We start from the raw sequence: 21656 nt of genomic DNA on the forward strand, positions 1-21656 counted from the left end.
GCGCTCAAAATTACACTTTCCCCGTGCATGACGTGAAGTGTGATGATTGATACACTGCTGGCGAAAAAGCATAGGTAGGAGATTAGCAGAATACTCGTCAGCGTTCACTACAGCTGCGCCAGGAGTGGTCATCTTCGTGTCGCATACGGATTCTAGACCCCCCTCATCGATACGGGGTTATCAAGCCACACCTGGTAACGCAGATCTATTCCTGATGAAACGTTGCAACACGATCTGTTCTGACGCTGGAAGGACGGGATACGGAGATTGCGGGAAAGGGCCAGATGCGAAGTTAATATATCTTGATTAGCCGATCCGGTCGACTGGTACTAAATGTGGCTATATCCATATAGTATGGTACAATTGAAGGGTATTTCGGCATGTATGACAAAGGTACATATTGGGCGCGTCCCGCATTCAAGCATTCTTCATTCTCCTTCAAAGATCTCCCTTACATCCTTGGCTGGTGTGGTGGTGCCTCTTCCCGGATATGCGGCTCTGCGAAGCCACACCTTTGGCGCCAAGCATCCCCAAGACCTGCAACGTGTGTTTGTCCAACTCGGGTCCGGCGGTGGAACGGGGCTGATCGTGCTCATACGGATTCGGTCGAGCTGACGCGGGTGTACATGGGGAAGCGTGTGGTCTTCCATACGGCGAACTTCCTCACTGCAAAACTGCAAGGTATAAGTCTTCATTCTGTATGATTCCAAAGTCCTTCTTCTTAACGCCGCTCCGTCTATCGCGCTTCTATGGTACTACTGCGAGTGTATGGAAAGAACTTACTATATGGCGAATAGCACGAAGATCAGGACGAAGACGTTGGCAATGGGGTGCGAGACGGTCTGGTGGAGCATACTCTTCGCGCCTGAGGTTCGGTCTCCACTCTCGGCTTTCTTTGCGAGGTCAATGACCCATTGTGCTGCCTCGTCACCGAACAGGTCGAAGTAGTTCAGGTGCTTGGACATGTCCTTGTCCTTGGTATGGGGTGCGCAAATAGGGTCGCCAGGCTGACAGTACTCGCGGAGCTTGCCAGCGTCAGCGTAGGGTTGGAGACCGGCGTTCTGCTCCGCGGTTCGTGGTGCGCCGCCATCCGAGATCTCGCCGCCGCCGTGGGTGAAGGACTGGTTTGCGGAACGTCGCGTGGGACCGAAAGCAAGTGCTGCTACGACTGTGAAGATGTCAGTTGAGGCCTAAAAGTTGAGAGAAGATTAAAGTCGTACCCTTGGATCCGGGCGCACTTGAGATGTTCATGGGTGGGTTGTCTTCCTGAGTGCATCCCCAGAGTGGACCGCCACCACCACCGAGGACGTCGAGCGCGACACTTCCACCCTGGCTGAAACCCATCACAATGAGGTGGCTGTCCGGACACCTCGCAGTGTAGTTCCTCATCTGCTCGGCGCCATTCATAGCCCCCTCGTGCGACGATATGCACCATCGCTCTCCGCCGTTCATGGCCCAGTACTGCACATCCTCATATCCGCAGGCCTTGGGGTTTTCCTTGGTGTTGAGCGCATTGCACACTTTGCCGACTGTCTCGATGACGTGGCCCGGGTATGGCGAGGTAGAGCCGCGGGCGAGGAAATGATGGTAGGTTTGGCATTCGTCGGTCTTGAGGGCCTCAAACTGGGGACAGTCTTCGAGCTTGGTGCACACTGCGAATGCGGTGGAGGCGTACAAAAGCGCCGAAAGCGCTATCCGGGGTATCATGGTGAATGTGGAGAATGAGAGGAGGAAGCGACGCAAAAATGAGTGACTCGTCAACGACGGGAATAGCGGCAGGTATCTCGGGGGCGGATTATCGATCAAGCAGGGAACACGGCAGACTCTCGCTCAAACACACGGCAAAGGGAAAGTCGGCGGAAGGTGACAAGATGGAGAAGCCGTCGAAGCAACGTCGAAGATGAGGTGGGGACTAGCCATCGATCTCGTTTCACCTCCTGTCATTCCTGGGGAAAGGCATGCGCGTACTACAACATGCCAAGCAGGAAGTCGACATGCTTGACGCTCCTGCGTGGCCCCGAAAGGTTTGAGAATGGTGATGATAGTCGTAGGCCAAGCTTTTTGGCGCCGTCCCGCCCGGAAAGAACGGCTATTAGGCCCCCGTGCGCCTCACAGCCGCCTCACAGCCACTCCTGCGCCGCACCTTGGGAACCTGCAGAGGGCACAGTACGTGCGGAAACGCGAGACATCCTTCGCGATAAGAAAGAAGAGGAAGCGCACAGTGTGAGATCGCGATTGTGGCCGAGTTTTGAGGATCGGTGGATCGAAGATCGCGTATGAGGAAGCGACAGATGGGAAAATGAAGGCGCATGACTCAGCTGACGCGTAACCCGAAATGCGTGCCCACTCGAATAGGGGCCTCTCGTCAACTCCTACTCCATGCGACCAACAACCGACAATACCCACGACTTCATCCCACACTGACTTCAATATCATACTCTCGTCTGACCTACCTGCTCCAGATATCGCGGAGAGATACTCGGTCTTCCCCACGTCTTACTGACTGAATTAACAGCCTTCCTGGCCAACAAGGTCTATTCCAAGAGCGACACGATTCATCTTTCCCAAGCGACATGCCAGCAGCAGAACACTGCGTCTTCCTATGCGACCTCCCTTGCGACATGCGACTCCACAGATGCAACCAAATCGGTACCTTGCAGCGGAACCGGAGTAATGATTGATGTGCTGCGACCCATGGAAACCGTACTGTTGGCTATCTCGATTCAATACCTTATGCGACCATCTACCGATTCCACGGCTCAGTGTCTTCCCACAGCGACCATTGAAGGAGATATTGTTTCTCGACCGGGTTCTTCATCTCGTCCGCGGCCTCTAGTATGGGATGAGAGTGCCTCTGGACATGTCTGCGAACCTATCAACACTCGAAGCGGACATCTGCCGTCGAAGTTTATCGCATAAGACTGGTCTTGGCTCTCCCAACTCCTCCGCCATGCCAACCGTCCGTGCACTCCGGTTTCCAAGTGCCTCACTTTCACTGGATGTAACATGATGAGATTATGGATTGCAGCCGATGTTTTACCGCGCGAAATTTTCGCATTCACTGCCAATGCGACTCGGCATGTCCTTGTCGCGGATGGATCCTTCGGGTTCCTTCCCATTTCGTCCCGGAAATGGCCTACACACTGAATCAACGTCTGTCCATCGTCTGGATACTCGGAAGGTTCCTGTAATCTGGGACACGCTCACACTTACACATGGCTATTTGAGGGTTCGGGCTTGATGGACTTCATCACAACATGCCCAGACCGATGACGACAGCGGCCAAGCTGTCGGGTGTGACACCGGGCTGCTTCGGCGCGGTTCTCGCGTTGTCAGATGCGGCTCTCGCTAGCGCGGTCGCTCCCGACGTGGATGAGCATCAGACGTCACCAAGACCCTTCTCCGCATCGCGTTGCATCGTGTGATAGGAACGGCAGCGTGGGAAGGCTGCGCATCGTCCGGAAGGACCCAGCGTGCCGCAGTTGCGCGTTTCGCGGAACACCAGCTCGGTTCCTTTACTAACAGCTTCATCTATACGGCATCTAGGGAGGCCCACATACCTGAAGTGGATAAAAGTACCATTCCGTCTCACGCCTCCGCGAGACCCTGCCTCCAAATCCAGCCATCATTGGGTGCACAGTCCCCGTTAAAGTGCGGACGCATTCTACGATACGCTACTACCAGCTACTGTCTTGGTCCGCGTGCGATGTGCGTTAATACGTAATTCTCCATGTCCTTGGTTTCCTCCACGCTGCGCTGTGATCAGTCTATCGTTCTTTCCCGCATCTATTTATCCTCTCAACTTAGCCCTCATCGAACGTCTCCATTGACAAGTTCGTTTCTTGGTCACATCTTCGTTGTCACTTCGATTTCCCCGTCTCGACCACACTCACTCGGTACATGCAGGCGTAAGTGCTTGGTCTCCCTCTAACCATGGATCACAAAGACGTCTCTTCTGCCCACGGCAACCTTCCCATGCAACATACACACGACCTCGACAACAAGCCCAAAGCTCTCAATGATCTGCCCGTATCTGCCCAGCGACCTACAGTAGCCCTTGCAGCAGACCCTACTCACGATCCGGAAGACCCTTTGCGACAAAAGAAGCACGGAGACCCCGAAAAGCTCGAAACCTCCTCCGAACACGACACGAACCTAGGCGACGTATCCGATATCCAGAATGCAAGCAAACGCCCCACAAGCAGTGCAGGAACGAAGAAACTCAACACAACACAAACTGTCATCATCTTCATGACCAATGAGATCGGCATCGGTATCTTGTCATTGCCAGCCGCTCTGAACACCCTTGGGTTCTTCCCTGGTATCATTGCCATTGTCGGTATGGGAATGCTTAGCTTGTACACTGCCTATAATCTCGTTCAGTACTGGCGCAAGTATCCTTACATGCTCAACATTGTCGACTACGGACGCGTCCTCGGCGGTCCCTGGCTCGAAGCCGTCTTTGCCATTGGTTTCCTCATCAACATGGCTCTCATCAGCGCATCGGCGGTGGTCACTATCTCGATCGGTCTCAACACTGTCAGCGAACACGCGACCTGCACGGTCGCCTTCTCGGTCGTCGCGGCCATTGCCATGTGGGCCATGTGCGTACCGCGTAGTATGCGTTTCGTGTCATGGGCATCCTGGCCCTGCACCATCTCCATCTTCTCGGCCGTCATGTTCGTCATGATTGTGCTTGGTGTTCAGGGTCCCCGCAATGCGGAAGCACCTCTCAACCTGAAAGCTATTGGAAGTCCCACGTTCACGGAAGCTGTCGCTGCGTTCCTGAACATCGCGTTTGCTTTCAGCGGCAATCAAGCTTTTCCGACTGTCCTTGCTGAGATGGAGGACCCCTCTCGCGACTACCCACGCGCTGTCACCATTGAGAAGTGCGCCACTACCACCATCTACTGCATCGTCGCTGCGGTCGTCTACGCCCTTTCCGGTGAATCCGTCGCTTCGCCAGCGCTCGGATCTCTCCAACCCTTGATGGCAAAGGTCGCTTACGGAATCATCTTTGTTGGACTCCTTGGCACTGGTTTGGTGTTCGGCATGACCGCCGCGCGCTACCTGCACGTCTTCTTCCTGCGCGAGATCGGCACTCGCCAGGCCAAGAAAGATGGAAGCTTCAACGCTGAAGTCTCATCTAGCGCTTCCGGATCGTCGCGTGGCCGCCGCGCTTCCATCGCAATGGGTGACGTCGGTAACAAGACTGAATGGGCTGTCTGGCTCTTCTCGGTTACCCTCTTCTGGGTCGTCGTGTGGATCCTCGCCAACGCTATTCCGGTGTTCAGCTCCCTTCTCAACATTTCCGCCGCGCTTCTGCTATCATGGTTCACCTGGGGTGTTACTGTGCTTTTCTGGTTCCATCTCAACTGGAACGGCAAGTGGCGATCAAGTACAAAGAAGCTCGCGACGGCCGCTCTCAACGTGTTCATCATGTCGGTCACGCTCTTCATGATGGTACCTGGCATGTACGCCAGTATCCGCGCTTTGATGAACACATTTGCCACAACAGATGTCAACGGCGCATTTACATGTGCGGACAACAGCATCTTGTAAAACTTTATGTTTTTCAGTATATATGAATTAAGCTTTTACGTTCACAGGCTACGAAGTAGTCCACCTCAATATCTCGCTTTGTTCCTTTTACAGCTCGCCACAGTGTCCAGTTTGCCTACAGATGCTAACTCGACGCGTCGCAAAACGCAAGACATCGAGAGTCATGCGCGTTGTCTTTCAGGAACTGTCGTGACAGGTGAACGCGACTGCCTTTTCGGGAAATAGGTCCCGGCCACCACCGTGGAACGACCGCTACTACCAACGACGATCGCTGAACGTACATTTAGGTCCCAGTATATGCTTCCGGAAAATATCAAGACGTTTCTTACACTTCTGGTACTGGTTTGTCAGGTCTCTGTCGTGAGTACCCACATAACAGAACGTGGTCGAGGCATGACATCACCCGCGCATCATCCCGACATCCACTTCAAACATCACGCCGTTTTGCCGCCTATACATCAGGGTCTTATGGATCTATTCCCGAACTTGTGGTACCCATGCAGGAACAACCGCTGCGTATAGGCCGGAAATGAATGTAAGAATCATCGCCGCATCATACAAGGTGCTCGCCATGATGCCGACGACTTGCCGTGTCGTAGATCTACATGCTGCGCGAGTATAACAATAGATATCAAGACGCGCTGTCTCGATTTCAGGTTCAAGCAAGATTCTTTTGTCGTACTACAATTCCAGTACTATCGAATCGCAAAGATGCAGCACGTCCTTCAAGCTGGTCTATCCTCTGGGATGTCAGCTGTCACTGGCATCCACAGCGGCAAGCACACCAAGCCCAACCCAGTCGACCCTTCCTTTGATGGTCTCGCAGCCGTCATGCCAGAAGGCTGGATCCCAACCGCCGACCAAAAGGTCACATACAAAGGCAAAAACGGAGATGTGTACGCTCCGCAACTGTGCATCGGCGCCTGGCCTTGGGGAGACACTTCTACCTGGCACTGGAAGCCCGAAGAAGAGCCCCATGTCGTTGCAGCATGGAAGCACTGCGTTAGCAAAGGAGTCAACTTCATCGACACCGCCCAAGTCTACGGCACAGGCATGAGCGAGACAATCTGCGGAAGACTAGTCAAGGACATGCCAAGAGACAGCTTCATCATGCAAGACAAGTACTTTGTCGTACCCCAAGCAAAAGACGTCCTCCACCCCACCATGGCCCCCCTCAAGAAGCTCGAAACTTCACTTAAGAACTTCGGCCTCGATTACATCGACATTTACCTCGTCCATGGCCCCATTCACCTTCAAACCATCCCCATGATTGCCAAAGGCATGGCCGAGTGCGTAGAAAAAGGCATGACCAAGACCGTCGGCGTGGCAAACTATAGTCTCGCAGACATGATCAAGATGCAAGACGAACTGGCCAAATACGGCGTTCCACTCGCCATCAACCAAGTCGAGTTCTCCGTCCTGCGCCGCGAACCAGAACTATCCGGCCTCCTCCAAGCCTGCAAAGAACGCGGTATCGTCTTGCAGTCCTACTCCTCGCTCGCCCAAGGTCGGCTTACGGGTAAATACACATCTGACAACCCGCCGCCAAAGTCATACCGCTTCTCCAGCTACGATATGAAGGACATTGAGCCTGTCAACGCGGTGCTGAAGAAGATTGCGGATAAGCGCGGTGTACCGCAGAGTGCTGTTGCGCTGAACTACAATATGTGCAAGGGCATCACGCCGGTTTGTGGTGTGAGGAAGGAGGAGCAGGCTGTTAGCAATTGTGCGGCGCTGGGGTGGAGGCTGAGCAATGAGGAAATCAAGGAGATTGATGGGGTTAGCTTTCAAGGACATACTACGAGTTTGTGGCAGCAGGGTTAGATGGAAATTGGCAACGCTGGTTGGAACTGAATGAGCGACGACGTACTTCCGTATGAGTGTGTTAAAGTATTGAGATTCTACGCCTATCTCAGTAAGGAACGAAGGCCTACCTCATGTGCATGTCGTTGCTGAGCAGTTAAACTCGGGTGCTATCCGACCTTATCACAGAGGCTACATTCTGTATCAAGAACCCTGGAAACCGATTTTTGTATACCCATGCCTTGTATTCCTTCTTGTAGCGATGACGGTGAGCAGGGATGCCGGCCCGACGGTTGGTCTGAGTAATATCGTCCATCCACGGCTCAGATGCCTCGCACTTGACTATCATATCCACGTCAAGCTCCTTGCTGTAAGAGTGAATCCATAATTCCTCCACAGATTTCCCGAAAAACGTGCTCCATCGGCGCTGAGAGGTAGTGGAACTGTTCAAGTCGGCAGATCGAACTCGAGAGTGCTTGATTAGTTCTTGGAACTGCGTGTCGAGATCCAATGCTCGCTTGCTAAGCGTTCTTGGATAGAAGTACGAGCGGAACAAGTGGTTGACAGGGCGGACAGAGCTGATGCCGCTAAGCCTGACGGCGAAATCCGGATGCCTTTTGCATACTCGAATAAGTGGAGCTATGTTGACGCGAGGGAAAGTTTTATCGAATCGAAAGGTGAAGGAGGTACTACCGACCAGGGAGTATCCTTTATGCGGTACCAGAAACGTGTCCACATTGGCGGCAAGATCTTTGAGAGGGACTCGATATGTGAAGTTAAGGTATTGCAATGGACGCGCTTCCTGACGAATCTGATGATTGACCTGGCAGAGATGGAAGTAGGTTCGATATCCGATCTCATCCACTGAAGGTGATCGGCGACTTAAGCTCTCGTTTGCAGGTGTCTTACAATATGAGTATATTGTGTTGCGCAATTCTAGAGCGAAGGTTAGCGCACTGCTACTTGTCGACATAGAGAGTTGCTGCTTTACCTCCGGGTAGATCCGCAAAGCCGATCTTTGTTGCATCTTGTTTGGTACCAAGTCGGCGCAGTGAGTGCGTATTTTCTGTTTGCATGGTGACCTCGAGATGGTTGCGGGTTGAGACTGAAGTTTAGTTGTGGCTGTGTACTGTGGTGACCGGTGGCAGTTGATACGTATGACTGAAGAACCTGGTGAGAGAGCGACCTCAGGAGCGTCCGCCATCATGCGCTAGTCCATGTTGGTAAATTTATTCACACATTCGCGCGTTGGTCGAAGGGAACATTTGGTCACTATGATTACGCAGACTCGTACCATAGTTGGTGTACTGTCTTGGTCGTGATACCGCCGAAACATGGACGGACGCAATAACTGTTCGTGGTAGCGGACCTACCGAAGACATAGGCGTACACCATCTCACAGAGAGTCAACATGCACCCACCAACGTTCAGGCAACAACCCTCCACATTCAACAAATTCCGACGTCGATCGCACCGCCAAACACACATCATGCTAACCGACACTACTGGGTGTTTAGTAATACTGCCATGGCTGGTCTCACTTGCCGCATGCGACATTCTTTTTGATAGGCAATCCATACCAGACTCGAGGAAATCAGATCATGGGTACTTGTACGGCAACCTTCATCGTTCAGAAGACGCAGCAAATATTATTAGAGACATGTTCGAAGCACCGAGCCAACTCACCTGGCTCTTTATCTCCTTCAGCCTCATCGGACTCTCCACCAGCTGTTCGCGCTCATTGGAGAAAACGAAGCACCAGCTTCTTCACTGCCTCTTTGCTACCAGCCTCATCGTGCAATTTCTAGCCATATTCTCAAGTATGCTGTATTTGAAGTTGCGATCCACAGACTGGATGATTCCCTGGCTTACAATATCACCTTTGAACATCCTCGTCCTTACCACTTTCATTGAGCTCCGTGCTTGGGAATGGACGTCTTTGGGAACATTCCTCGACAATGTTTGGGAAGGCGTGTCTGGTGATCCCGCAGCAACCGACCGCAACCGCATCGTCAGGCCTCGATTCGACTGGACGATGATCTGGAGTACAACAGAATTGGTATCAACCCAGGACGCGATCATTCGACTAGCCTACAACCACCTCTTCGAGAACGCGGCACGCGTGCTGTGCCTCCGATACTATCACCCACACAATGAAGGCGCGCCATACAATACGTACATGAACAACTCGGAGATCTTGACCGGGTTACTGGCACTCCAGGTGGCGGCTTGGACATACTGCAAGATGCGTGAGAACGTCAAAATCCTGGGAGACGTTGAGCAGGGAGCTGCTGCCTTGCAGCTGGGTCCAATCGTTGCAGATCGTCTTTAGTCCCGGTGGATCGTGGCCTGGCAGTATTTGTTGACCGTTTGTTATTGTATATTCATTTTCCCGTATGTATGTCGTATATCGAGATGATCCAAGGATATTTGATGAGGTGCTCCGGCCTGACAGTTCCCGTTGTAGTGGATCGTGGTTGACAATGACGTCGCGCGTTGAACATTTCCGCAAATCGTTAGGCTGCGATCTCTGGGCAAGCTTGCACGTACCCGAAGGGCTTTGCGTTAGACAATAAAGGTATAGAGAATCAAATAATTCTGCCATGGGCGCTCAGGTGACCGAAGCTTTTCCTTCGGCGATTTTCGCTAGCCCGAGATGAGCCCATCGACCGCCTGTGAACGGGTCACAGACAAACTTTCATGGCAACCTTAATCGACATGTAAGTTGCGCCAGACACATCACCTGCGCGCACCGTCCCGGCGACTACCGGCAGGCTGGACAAGATGCGGGCATGATGCCAGGCGCTGGAATTGTGAATCTGCCGCTCCAAGGCAGATAAGATAAGCCTCATCGAAAGTGGGGATCGAAGGCGCTGATCAGGGGTAAAGCACGTGCCCCACCCCGGTCATCTCAGTGTGATAGCAATCTTACCGACGACTTCATTCGCCCAATGCGTTTCATCGACCATTGAAAGGGTTTAGCCTTTGTCCTCACTCGATGCCGCAATCCTGACTGAAGAAACATATGAGCTAGCAGGTGCCCCAATAGACGGTTGTGCCGGTCTCTTTACTTTTGTGCGACTTGCCCACAGTACTTATTCCTAATACCCACGCACTCGCCGTGGTGGTGTGGAAGAGCAGCCATGTCGTTTTTGGGCGACCTTTTCAGTTGTGGTCGGGCGAGACGGACGCGTGAGACGTCAACAGAGCCGCTTGAAACAAACGACGCGACGCCCGAGCCCAGTAACGCGCATGGAACTACTGCAACCACCCTTCACCCCACGATTGAGAAGCCGAACGACATCCCCGCGCCCAATGAAGACCGTTTCGAGCGCGTCGCGAATCCAGTGAGCGCAAGTGTACGGTCTGGTGTCGAGAGTCGCGGTAGCAAGAACGATGATGTCGAGCTGGCTGTCATTTCGGAGAAGTCGAAACCGAGTGCAGGATGGATGGTCGAACAGAGGGTCCTAGTCACAGCTACATCCGCCACAAAGCAAGACACATCGTCAGTAGCCAAGGAGCAGGAGCCCAAGCAGCAACTCGACCAAGGGCACGAGGAACAACATGCTCGTGCAGTCACCCCGCCTGTTCGCTGCGCCACCCCTGAACAGGAGCCATGGAACTCGACTCCCGTCGCCTATACACAAGTAGAGCCTGAAGCCCACGACACTGTCGCCGCTGCACCTGTGCGATGTGCGACACCTGAACCAGAAACCCGTGCGATCACCCCCGAGCAGCAACCCGAACCGAGTACCTCGTCTGTACACGATGAGACACCAGAACTGGCTATCGATGAAGTCGCGTCCACCAGTCCCGAGGTTGACGATGCTGTTGAAGACGTCCCGACACCCAAGAAGACCGCGCCACTGTGCTTCCTCGACATGCCGCCAGGTATGTTACCCCCTAGTATATATATATGTATAAGCGCTAATACAACACAGAGATCAGAAACCGCATCTATGAGCGCATGAGCGAGGAGGTGCCCATCAGGATGTGCCGTCACGACGATCCGGCACTAGTCCAACGCGAAGGCGAAGCCACCCCGACCAAGCGGAGACAATACTACAACCTTACGCAGGTATGCCACCAGCTTCGCGAGGAGTTCCTACCGATATACGCGGAGAAGGCACACTACATCATCGACCTGTGGAGCCAGAAGTCGAACCTGGTCAAGATTGATTCGCTCAAGGGCCATGTCTCTTTGGACATCGATGCTGCGTGCTTCGACATGGAGCCCATTGACCTGTTGCCGCTCATCCGATGCCTCGTACGCACGCGTCGCACCGATTGTCGCTTCACCTCCACTGAGGGAGTTGTCTTCCGCAGCATCTCTGAGATCGTTGGTGAGCTCAACAAACTGCTGCCAAACCTTGCCAACAGCAACCAAAGCTGGCTTACCGCAGTCAACGGGCCGATGAAGAGGATCGACTTGCACCTGTTTCCCCACGACGACATCCGACAATACTACCGATTCCGTGGTGCCGAGCCCCTGCTGCGCGTAGTCTACCCATCCGCGGTGAGTGAGGAGTGGATGAAGCGGGCTTCCAAGTCGGAGGGATACGAAGCGTATTTGCAAAAGACTGGATTGGACAAGTTCGAGATGCACGTCGTTATCGGCCACGCTTCTCGACGTACCACAAACGAAGGTCGCCTGCCGCTTGACTGGCGCATGAGCTACCAGCTGTCGAGGCATTCCATTGACAGCCGTGCTCCCCGCATGTCTATGGATATTGCAGCTGCTCGCATGTCCATCGACAGGGCGCCTCGGATGTCATAATGACGAATTGATAATGTTTGGGGCGAATGCGCATCTTGCGCTTAGTGCTTACGTTCTGCACTTCACGTTCGAGCTGTATGCCATCTTGGTCATGGCTATTTATGATTGTAACAGGGTCCAGCGCCCATTTACTTGTAATGTTTTCTCGGGAGGACGATCTGTTTGTAAGCGCATGGCCGTCCAGTGATGGGCCACGCTCATCTGCAGTCGCTACGGGCGGCCTCATGGCATCATACCCTTTTGTGTTTTTTATACCCTGAAATCGATCAAAAGTTATTTTCCTGTCTTCGCTTTGAACATCATGCTCGACTCAAGTACTGCACAAACATCGTCCGCCTCGAGATGCGTGCCATCCTACGACACCAGCGATCCACTTCAGCAGGAGGTCACGCGCATTCTCAAAAGCTTCAAGAACAATATCCTCGGTATCACGTTTCTAAGTAACGACGGCGTTCTGCGCTCGCTAACTGCAGATCGCAAAGTGCTCTCTGCGGAAGGACTCAGTAAGCATCCTACCTATCGGGGGGTTCCAGTACTGATCCAGTCGCACAGGACCTGAACTCATCGAAACTTTTCTGAGCCGCTTTCCAGAAGACTTCAGAGCGCAAATGACGAATCCAGTATTCGCCGACGGTAGCAAGACGCCTAAAGAGAAGTGGTTTGAGCCGGATGCAGGGACTTTGCCGGAGCCGCTGTCACAGCAGGCGATTGACAAGGTCAAGAATCAACCTGACGAGGGGAAGGACTTGCTACGAACGCGTATGCGTGAGGATGAGAAGTGGGTCAGGACGCTTCATTCTGTGGAACCCTGTAGGACCAACGCTGACAACTTGAAGTTTGTTGGACGTCAACGGCGTGCTTGCCTGAGTGTCAGGCTGGGAATGCGTTGCGGGCTGCGATGACATGGCATGTGTGACGGTGGCAAAGTAAACCTTGTGGCGCTCAAAACCAAGCTTCCTCGTACTTATTGACACAAAAAGCCAAACTTGTTCGGATGCAAACCATATTTGACTTCGCGCCGAAGAAAAAGCATGGCATTCGTACATTACGACAGGATCGCCAGCACACAGCGCCATGTGCCTGGACGCCTGAAAGTTTCAGACATCTGTGGTCCAAAGTATCTGTCGAAACCTTCTTGTCTTGTCGTTTAAGGAGATGTAGCGCCATGTTCGGCGTGGACTTGTACAAGTTGTGTCGAGAAGAAAACGTTGAAATTGTGCATCACGAAGGCATGTGCCTACCATGAGGGGCGGAATCACGGGGTCTGGCTCTGCGAACTTCACCAATCGGCGTAACCTCGGCCCGCGAAACAGCCCTTCCCTTTTGCCCTCATCCATTACTGCTGCAAGCCCATCCATCTTCAATCCACCTCATGGTCCCCGCTTCACATCTGCACAAAGTTTCTCCGCACCACTTTACCTCTACGATGGCCCATGATGCCTTCTCACTTGTGCGCTCGGCGGTGCTAATGCCTACCAAGCTTCCTTCTTAATTTCAAGAATTTCCCCGGATTTGCTTCGAAACACCGAAAGCCAACCCCACCAATGATATGGTGCGCACGCGGGTACTAGACGTGCTAGGCTCGGAGTAGTACTACAAACGCTGGCCAGATATATACCCATGCTCGGCTCCTGTACAATCAGCGCCATGCACTACTCCGCAAGGCGTAGGTGCTCTATCCTGATGGCGGAGCACGCTCAATCTGGGAAGCTAACGTGAAGTCTACAATACTACCACCGGGAAAGATGGTGTTGTAGTGGTGTGTAGTAGCCATCTGCGCGCACACGTGGGAAAGCAAATACATTGCTATAAAGCCGTCTTGTACAATGATACCACATGGGGTTTCTAGCTCGTTGTCTTCCATCAGTCAGTCTTAAAGATGCGGTTCTTAGCGACCGTTACTGCTCTGCTTCTGGCCCCTACGGCTGTTTTTGCAGCTTGGGGCTACACCGATGACGGCAAAAACTACGTTATCGATACGAACGCGAATCTCGTCGTCAAAGTCAGCAAGTCAAACGCCGACATGACCTCGATCAAGTACCGTGGCGTTGAGTACAACGGGCAGAATGGGAAGAATTCGCACGTGGAATCTGGCCTCGCACCCGGCACCGTCACCATCCAACAATACACGAACGTTATCAAGGTGACGATGAAAGTAGGAACGCTCGTTCACACTCTCGTCTTCCGCTATGGCAACCCCAACGTCTATATCTTCATGAACAAGAAAGACAGCAGCATCACTGTATCGCGATACATCCTTCGCATCCCGTCGAACATCTTTACCAACAACATCAACGAAGACACGGACTGGGTTCCGGACGGTGCCACTGCCATTGAGTCCGGTGACATCAATGGACTCAATGGTCAGACATGGTCCAAACATTACTCCGGCAAGTTGTATGGTCGCACTATGGACTATGACTGGGTTGGGTACACCAATCGAAATGTCGGCATGTACATGATTAGGTCGAACCATGAGAAGGCGTCGGGCGGGCCTTTCTTCCGAAGTCTGGTGCGCCGCGGAGGTAGTGGTGGCCCAGATCTCTATGACATCTACCACTACAACATGGGTACGTAAAGCCACTCTCGGCCTAGACTAAAGCATCTGCTAACGTGCTACAGGTCATACTGATGTGATGCGCTTTGGCCTGCAAGGTCCCTCTGTCCTCCACTTCACGGATAGCGGTGCCGCACCGAGCACGGCTCTCTTTGCTCGGAACGCTAACTGGGACTGGATGGACTCCCTTGGAATCGACGGCTGGGTCCCTGCTAGTCAACGTGGTGCCGTTGCCGGTGTTGGTTTGGCCAACGTAAAGAACGGTTACCAGTATGTTGTCGGTCTGAAGAGTGCCCAGGCGCAATACTGGACAATTGCATCATCCGGTTCCTGGAGAATCAGCAAGATTCTGCCAGGCTCGTACACGTTGACTGTATACAAGGGTGTAAGTAAAGCCATACACCAGCACTTTGACCCGACGTGAACTCACCCGATATCGCAGGAGCTCGAGGTTCACACAAGCACTGTTACTGTCACTGCTGGAGGAACCGTAGCGCTGAACACGATCACCTGCAACGACCCGTCAGATGCAGCTGTCATGTGGCGAATCGGCGAATGGGACGGTACACCTAAAGGTTTCCTGAACTTCGGCGACAGCCCCATGAAGCCTACATATATGCATCCATCCGATTCACGTCTCGCCAAATGGGATGCTAGCAACTACATTGTGGGTACCAGCTCCGCTGCCAACTTCCCCGGCTACATGTGGAAAGACATCAACAACGACCACCTCGTCTACTTCCGCCTCAGCGATGCGCAACTAGCCAATGGCGCAAAGATCAGAATCGGTGTCACAGAGGGCATGTCTGGTGGAAGACCGGCGATTGCGGTGAACAGCTGGACTGCTGCTTTGCAGTCAGACAAGGGTCAGGGCGATACCAGAAGTCTGACTGTTGGAACCTACCGTGGTAACAATTACGTTTATGAGTACAGTGTGCCGGCAAGTGCGTGGGTGAAGAGCGCGAGGGAGTATCAGATACTGAAGATCTCTGTCATTTCTGGAAAGACGTCTACGGGATATTTGAGTCCTAGTATCAGTCTCGACGCGGTTGAGATGGTCGCGGCCTAGACAGCTTACTCTTCTTCTTTTCTCTCCATGACTTGCGCGTGGGATCAACATACAGATGGAAGTAGCGCAGAAGTAGCAAATGTAGAACCATCGCAGACTTTGCCAGAGTATGGGTACTCCAGTTGCATCGTCTCCATCAGCAGTTACGATGAAGCCTGTAGCCATGTATGGGCGCAAACAGTCACAGTCCTATCGAACCCAGAGCGAGTGTTGGCGCAACTATCGGTAACATACAGACTGCCACCGCATAGGTTTGCTTTACTCTAACTTAGCCGGTGATCACTGATCTAGCATTAACAACCAAGCAATCGAGGAGCGCTTGACCGCGACGGTCCCAGCGCCCAAACCACAAATAATGGACATCACGCACCAGATGTGAATAAAGCTAGCGATTTTCTTCTGAACAGAGTCTGGCCTGCTTCACACTCCCGAAGTCCGCTCTGAATCAACGTGTAACCGAGCCAATACTACGACGCCACTAGCATGACTGGGACCAATATCGAAAAGAAGTTGCAACGAGTGTCATTAAACCAGAAGCAACGTGCGGATGAAGTGACTCAGTTTGTGGGAAAGTTGGCCAACCAGAAGGAGGAGTTGGACAGAATGGTTGCCCAGGGTCTCTTAGACATAAAATCAGAGAAAATCTACGTAAGGTATGCTTCCCGAATGCATTAGCACGATCTAACCTAAAACAAAGGCCAACGTGACCAGCCTCGACGATATTGGGCCCCTGGGTTCCTTCGAGGAGTGGACGATAAAACTAAATAACCAGTCTTCCGCCGCCCCAGAGGGTACCACTGCGCTAGTTCATATCATCGTTCCACCAGCCAGGAAGGCGCGGGCCGCCTCGGTCCTCCTTCAACAAGCTCTTACCGAATTGGAAGAGCTAGCCAGGCATACCGACTCCATTTTGAAGAATGAAGAGTTGGAAATCACGCAGCGTTACCAGATGCTGATAGCAGATGATGATTTGTACGGCGGCATGCTAATCCAAGCGGCTGAGCTTTATCTGGAGCCAGCGGAGAGAACAATCAGTGCCTTCATCGACGCATACAAAGAGCAAGGAAAGGACCTTGATCAAGATACCCTGCAGGGCTTCGACAACCAAAGTCCCGAGCAGAAGATACAGATGATGTTGGATCACCGGGTCGCTACTTTCGCAACCACTGCTGATAATCGCGAGATCTCAACCTTTCGCAAAAATATCCTCATGTTGCTCATGTTTACACAGAGTAAATGGAAGTCGGAAATGGAAGACTGCCTTAAGGAGCTTCGTGGTGTCATCCCCGAAACCGAGACCATCTAGTCAGGGACGGAGCGAATCGCCGAGGGAATGCCTTGCGCTACCATTCGTGTGTCAACGTACAATGATATGAGAGATGGTGGAGTCAACCGAAGATGATGGATACAGTGGGTTGATACGAGCTTGCCGCATACAAAGCATTAAATGTTAACAAGTAGGTGACGTTTGAGACAATGTATGCTTCAGGCCTTAAACATGTTTTCTGGTTTCATGTAACTTGGATATATACCCAAACTCGAAAGCACACTGAAATTCCCCTGTATACCTAGTCGCATAGACAATCAGTGAAGCTGTCTAATGACCTACATTCTTCATGGGTCGACTGTCCATCGTCGAGCTGATGTATGATTATGCGCAAGTTCGACGTGCTGATGGAGAATGAGCCGATAGAGTACATCAGCCTTATTATCATGAGCTATCTTCTACCGTATATTGTTGTTCTCCATTAGCTTCCATCTCATGTGCAGTTAGATTGCTTCTTTGTTGTTAGCAAACATATTTGCCTTGTATAGGTAGTATTGCTCGTAAATAGATCTAATTGTCATCTCATCTTTCTTCAGATATATCTCTGCAAGATATCTATACCTAGACTGCCCTCATCGAATGGTGTCGTGTTGTGACCAACGACTGGCTCGCCGTGTATGAGCCCGTTTTCGAAGGCGTGGCAATACCCCGTCCCACCACTGTGGGTCGTTGGTACCAGACGCTGTGATGTACATAGATGGCGAAGTCATTTGCTTGACTTGGCTCAGAGACCTCTTGAGAATATCAATGCTGTTCCATTGCATCTTACCAAGCTCCTGGATCATCTGTACATGGACGTTATGCCACGCTTGCACTGTTTCGTCGTCGTGGACGACGGCGTTATTGAACTCCCAGGCGGCTTCGACGTCTACGATCTCGACATTTATGTCATCGCGCCCCCGGCCTGTCAACCGCTTCAGAATCTTTCGTGCTGCGATAGCCCAGTTGGGGTGGGCATCTTCCACCGAAATGTCGGCCAAGACATTTACAGCCTTGTTGTACTCGCTGTCCGGACCGGGTGTCTTGAAGGGTTTTCGGATGACTACTTCGACATCGTAGTAGCGAACCGAGGCTTCCCGCAGTATCTGGTGAACTTCAAGCATAGGGCCGCCGGCTGGCCACTCGCGGAAGCCTTGATGCCGAGTTGTGTGTACTGGCAGTCGTGGCATGCCGGGAGAGCATACGCGACACGATTATCTCGTATCTAGAAGAGGAAACGGTGTCATGGTGGTTAGATAGAGGAGGGGGTTGTCTGGAGATTGCGCGAGACGCCGCAGCTGTCTCCGATGGGCTTGTGAAGTAGTTGCATCGTGCCGTGACCAGTGCAAGCTAGAAGAGTCTAGCGATTTTGCGCGGCGGGTTGAGCGTGGTCGGAAGAGACCCGACTCGTTGCTTCGCTGTCTCTTATGGTCGCTCATGGTGCGTCCTCCTAATCGCCCCACAATTTGTAATGGTAACGGAATTGTAACCCAGGATTGGAACAGCGGATTTCGGGCTGGCGAGATTGATCAATCCTCGAACGCAAAGCTTCCAAGGTTTATTGGCCTTGAGACCGCTTGGGGAAGCCATGGCTCTGGGGCGCACGAGCGAATCCTACGTTAGCAAAGCAAGTACGGTTGGAGGCTTGTCACTTCCGCTGTTGCGATAGGTCAGTTTGCATGATGACAAGGGCATACCGTTTGCAGACCAGTCTCCGTGGGCCCAGCGAGGCAGCGAGCTCTCTGATAAGTTTGTGCCCACGCTTTACATGCGCGCATATGTCGACAAGCAGGGCAACCCTCCCAGCCAGCAGGACATTGAGCTGATCATCGACCACCTACGCCTGTACATCTCCGGAGACCCCCGATTAGCCCAACAGAACGCCACCATCGACAGTCAGACTCGTGGACACACCAGCACTGCTGAGATCAAGCAAGGTCGTCACCGCTACCTTGGGCGCCAGATTCGTGCCGAGCGCATTGAAACGTTTTGCGAGGCGGTAGATCGAAATCTGCTCCAACACAACCCTGACAGTAGCAGTAGCCAGTCGGTCGTGAACAATCCCTTCAAGTATTTTGGGGTCACCAGCCACCCTCATCGCCGCATAAACCAGCATGCTTCGCAAAAATCTACCAACCGCATCATGGCGCTAGTCACCAACGTCGGCAAATATTTGAAGTCTGAAGGATCGACAACACGCAGCTACGAAACCAAAAGCTACACAATCTGCCATGTGGCGGACGAAATGGAGTATCGGCTGAGCGAGGAACTCTTCTACCGAATGGGTGGAGGATACTATTACACCGGCCGGGGCTTCAACATCGCAAAAGCTGGTTCGGCGAGCTCTGGTGACTTGGGTGAAACCAATTTCTGCAATGGCACCGAGCAACGGGCAGCGTGTATCGACTGGCGAATGAGACACACATCTTATCTTGACTGCGGCCAGGCTGCCCAATGAAAAGATTGCCACTGCGACTACTGACATGAATCGTGAGCATGAGCAAGTACTACGTATGGTGAGCGACAATGGCGACCGGCGGCTTGTCTATGGCTCCGCATACGCGGCGATCGAACGGACAATACTGGACGAGTCTGAGAAGATCAAGCGCGAGCTGGACGAGGAAGACGAAGTTCTTGTTGAGGCGTCGTTTGTGGTGTGAGATTCGATATCTTTATTGAGATCACATCGCCAACCATCTAGTATGCTGAACGATACCGGTCATCAAACTACGAAACAATCATTCACAGATCCTGATCCATCACCCCAAGACCTTAACCATGGCTTCTCTCCACTTTTCGCCCCATCTGCCCATCGCATAAAGCGCCATACATCCCGTAACCACACTCCAGATGCCCAGAATTGTCATCAGCCACCCATTTCCTATCGCACTTAATATCGGCTCCGCAACCACCGCACCGGTGAAAGAGAAGATATTTCTCACAAAGTTGTTCAGTGCGATTCCAGACGCAGCACGTCTAGGCATGAACTCCGTGAGCATGGTATTAACCAACGCAAAGATGAGCATACTCCCTATGCCAAAGAAGAAGTTACTGATCATCGGCACAATCCAATGAATGCCCTTCTCCGCCGTCCAGCCATAGACGATGAGAGCCGAAGGCCAGAGAATAGCGGCAATCCACGCATTCTCCTTCATCCGATCTTCGGGGCGGAAGATGAGCTTGCCTCGGTCGTCGTAGCGGCCTGCTCTGCGGGCTTCGCGATGCATGATGCTGTCGATCCATTTGCCGCCGAAGAGTGAGGCGAGGAGGTAGCCGACGGAGTTGGGGATGTAAAGTAGGCCGATTATGAGGGTGGAGAAGGAGTAGGGCTGTGCGGCGAAGGTGGACTGGATGCTGATGTTGAGGATGTAGAGGCAGCCGAATGTTATGCTGGCGTAGTAGACGGTTAGGAAGACGGGCGGGAAGCGGAGCCATGCTATGATGCGCAGTGGATCGATGAAGATGTGGCGTAGGTGTAGTAAAATGCTCTTAGTCTTCTGGACAGTGGAGGCACGTGTGGTGCTTCTCCCGAGCGCTGTACTTTGCTCTTTCCCGGCATCGTTGTTGGGTAGGGCTGTTGGGTCCGCGGAGGGTTTCTCTTTCCGATGCAGGGTCTCCGGAAGAGCAAATATGATGAAGATCAGTGTCAGCCCGCCGTAGATGACCAGAAACCATTGTGTCGATCGCCAGCCAAGTCCTGACCCCAAAGCACCACCGATGATGGGCGCGAAGAGAGGTCCACAGAGCGGTCCAAGGTAGAAGATGCCCATTGCCCTTCCGCGCTCTTTCGTCTCCCAGACATCAGCGATAGTCCCTGCGCCTACAGCCTGTACCGATGCCGCTGCACCACCAGATAAGACGCGGAAGACGATCAGCATAGCGATGCTTGTGCTGATCGCAGAGAGAATAGCGAACACCACGAAGAGTATGAACGAGGTGATGTATATCGTACGTCTACCCAATCGTTCAGAGAAGGAGCTCCACCACAACGGGAAAATTGACATGCTAAGCATGTACACAGCAACGCTCATGTTGGTTACTGTCTCCGTTGCATTGAAAGCGACGCTGATCTCTTGCAACACTGGCATAACGATTGCGCTACCCATCGGTGCTGCCATGGCACAGAAGGCGACAATGAATGTGAGAAGCCATTTCGTTTGCCGCGCGTAGTGTTCTGGGTTCTCAACCTCTGGGATGAGCGCGAAGCGCGCAAGGAGTCCACGGCGCTGTGATCGTGGAACAATAACGGCATCGGGTAGAACTGAGGTGGTTCTTGCCAGAGTAACTGGGCGTTGCTTCGTATTCGATGTTCTCGGCTGGTCGGCATTGGTGGAGTGCGTTGAAGCCGTTGACGCTCGTGATGACGAAATTGACATTGTGTCGTCGTTCCCTTGGTTGCTTGTTTCTAGCATGTCTTTTTCCGATATTTCTTCCTGTTCTAATTTCGTCTCTTCTTCGATGCCTCGGTCCGGCACATTCTCCTGTTTCAACATCCCGGAAGGCGATCTTGCCTTCTCGTCGTCTGCCATCATCGCCCGTTGCAAAAACGACAAGAAAGAAAGAAAGTCAAGTAACGCAGCGT

At 52.6% G+C, this 21656-nt stretch overlaps 10 protein-coding genes across 10 annotated transcripts; 7 read left to right on the forward strand and 3 right to left on the reverse strand.

Moving 5' to 3' along the window:
- Positions 1-592: 592 nt before the first annotated feature.
- J4E86_005429 (uncharacterized protein) lies at positions 593-1707 on the reverse strand (the record flags this gene model as incomplete). The annotated part of the gene is made up of 3 exons (XM_051445963.1): positions 593-674; positions 784-1168; positions 1221-1707. The coding sequence occupies 3 exons, from the start codon at positions 1705-1707 to the stop codon at positions 593-595; spliced, it is 954 nt and encodes a 317-aa protein (XP_051302730.1).
- Positions 1708-3933: 2226 nt separating this feature from the next.
- Positions 3934-5562, forward strand: J4E86_005430 (uncharacterized protein; the record flags this gene model as incomplete). The annotated part of the gene is made up of 1 exon (XM_051445964.1): positions 3934-5562. The coding sequence occupies one exon, from the start codon at positions 3934-3936 to the stop codon at positions 5560-5562; it is 1629 nt and encodes a 542-aa protein (XP_051302731.1).
- A 711-nt stretch (positions 5563-6273) lies between these two features.
- On the forward strand, positions 6274-7386 carry J4E86_005431 (uncharacterized protein; the record flags this gene model as incomplete). Its single annotated transcript, XM_051445965.1, has 1 exon — positions 6274-7386. The coding sequence occupies one exon, from the start codon at positions 6274-6276 to the stop codon at positions 7384-7386; it is 1113 nt and encodes a 370-aa protein (XP_051302732.1).
- A 3122-nt stretch (positions 7387-10508) lies between these two features.
- Positions 10509-12142, forward strand: J4E86_005432 (uncharacterized protein; the record flags this gene model as incomplete). Its single annotated transcript, XM_051445966.1, has 2 exons — positions 10509-11256; positions 11307-12142. 2 exons carry the CDS (start codon positions 10509-10511, stop codon positions 12140-12142), a joined length of 1584 nt encoding a protein of 527 aa, XP_051302733.1.
- Positions 12143-12443: 301 nt separating this feature from the next.
- On the forward strand, positions 12444-13009 carry J4E86_005433 (uncharacterized protein; the record flags this gene model as incomplete). The annotated part of the gene is made up of 3 exons (XM_051445967.1): positions 12444-12645; positions 12695-12920; positions 12979-13009. 3 exons carry the CDS (start codon positions 12444-12446, stop codon positions 13007-13009), a joined length of 459 nt encoding a protein of 152 aa, XP_051302734.1.
- A 1012-nt stretch (positions 13010-14021) lies between these two features.
- On the forward strand, positions 14022-15768 carry J4E86_005434 (uncharacterized protein; the record flags this gene model as incomplete). Its single annotated transcript, XM_051445968.1, has 3 exons — positions 14022-14712; positions 14765-15084; positions 15142-15768. The coding sequence occupies 3 exons, from the start codon at positions 14022-14024 to the stop codon at positions 15766-15768; spliced, it is 1638 nt and encodes a 545-aa protein (XP_051302735.1).
- A 483-nt stretch (positions 15769-16251) lies between these two features.
- Positions 16252-17074, forward strand: J4E86_005435 (uncharacterized protein; the record flags this gene model as incomplete). Its single annotated transcript, XM_051445969.1, has 2 exons — positions 16252-16421; positions 16480-17074. The coding sequence occupies 2 exons, from the start codon at positions 16252-16254 to the stop codon at positions 17072-17074; spliced, it is 765 nt and encodes a 254-aa protein (XP_051302736.1).
- A 593-nt stretch (positions 17075-17667) lies between these two features.
- Positions 17668-18264, reverse strand: J4E86_005436 (uncharacterized protein; the record flags this gene model as incomplete). Its single annotated transcript, XM_051445970.1, has 1 exon — positions 17668-18264. One exon carries the CDS (start codon positions 18262-18264, stop codon positions 17668-17670), a length of 597 nt encoding a protein of 198 aa, XP_051302737.1.
- A 398-nt stretch (positions 18265-18662) lies between these two features.
- On the forward strand, positions 18663-19734 carry J4E86_005437 (uncharacterized protein; the record flags this gene model as incomplete). Its single annotated transcript, XM_051445971.1, has 3 exons — positions 18663-18705; positions 18781-19471; positions 19521-19734. 3 exons carry the CDS (start codon positions 18663-18665, stop codon positions 19732-19734), a joined length of 948 nt encoding a protein of 315 aa, XP_051302738.1.
- Positions 19735-19833: 99 nt separating this feature from the next.
- On the reverse strand, positions 19834-21603 carry J4E86_005438 (uncharacterized protein; the record flags this gene model as incomplete). The annotated part of the gene is made up of 1 exon (XM_051445972.1): positions 19834-21603. One exon carries the CDS (start codon positions 21601-21603, stop codon positions 19834-19836), a length of 1770 nt encoding a protein of 589 aa, XP_051302739.1.
- Positions 21604-21656: the final 53 nt, after the last annotated feature.

This window comes from Alternaria arbusti (genome assembly GCF_024043155.1).
Source record: "Alternaria arbusti strain BMP 1465 chromosome Unknown scaffold_6, whole genome shotgun sequence".
NCBI classification, from domain to species: Eukaryota; Fungi; Ascomycota; class Dothideomycetes; order Pleosporales; family Pleosporaceae; genus Alternaria; species Alternaria arbusti.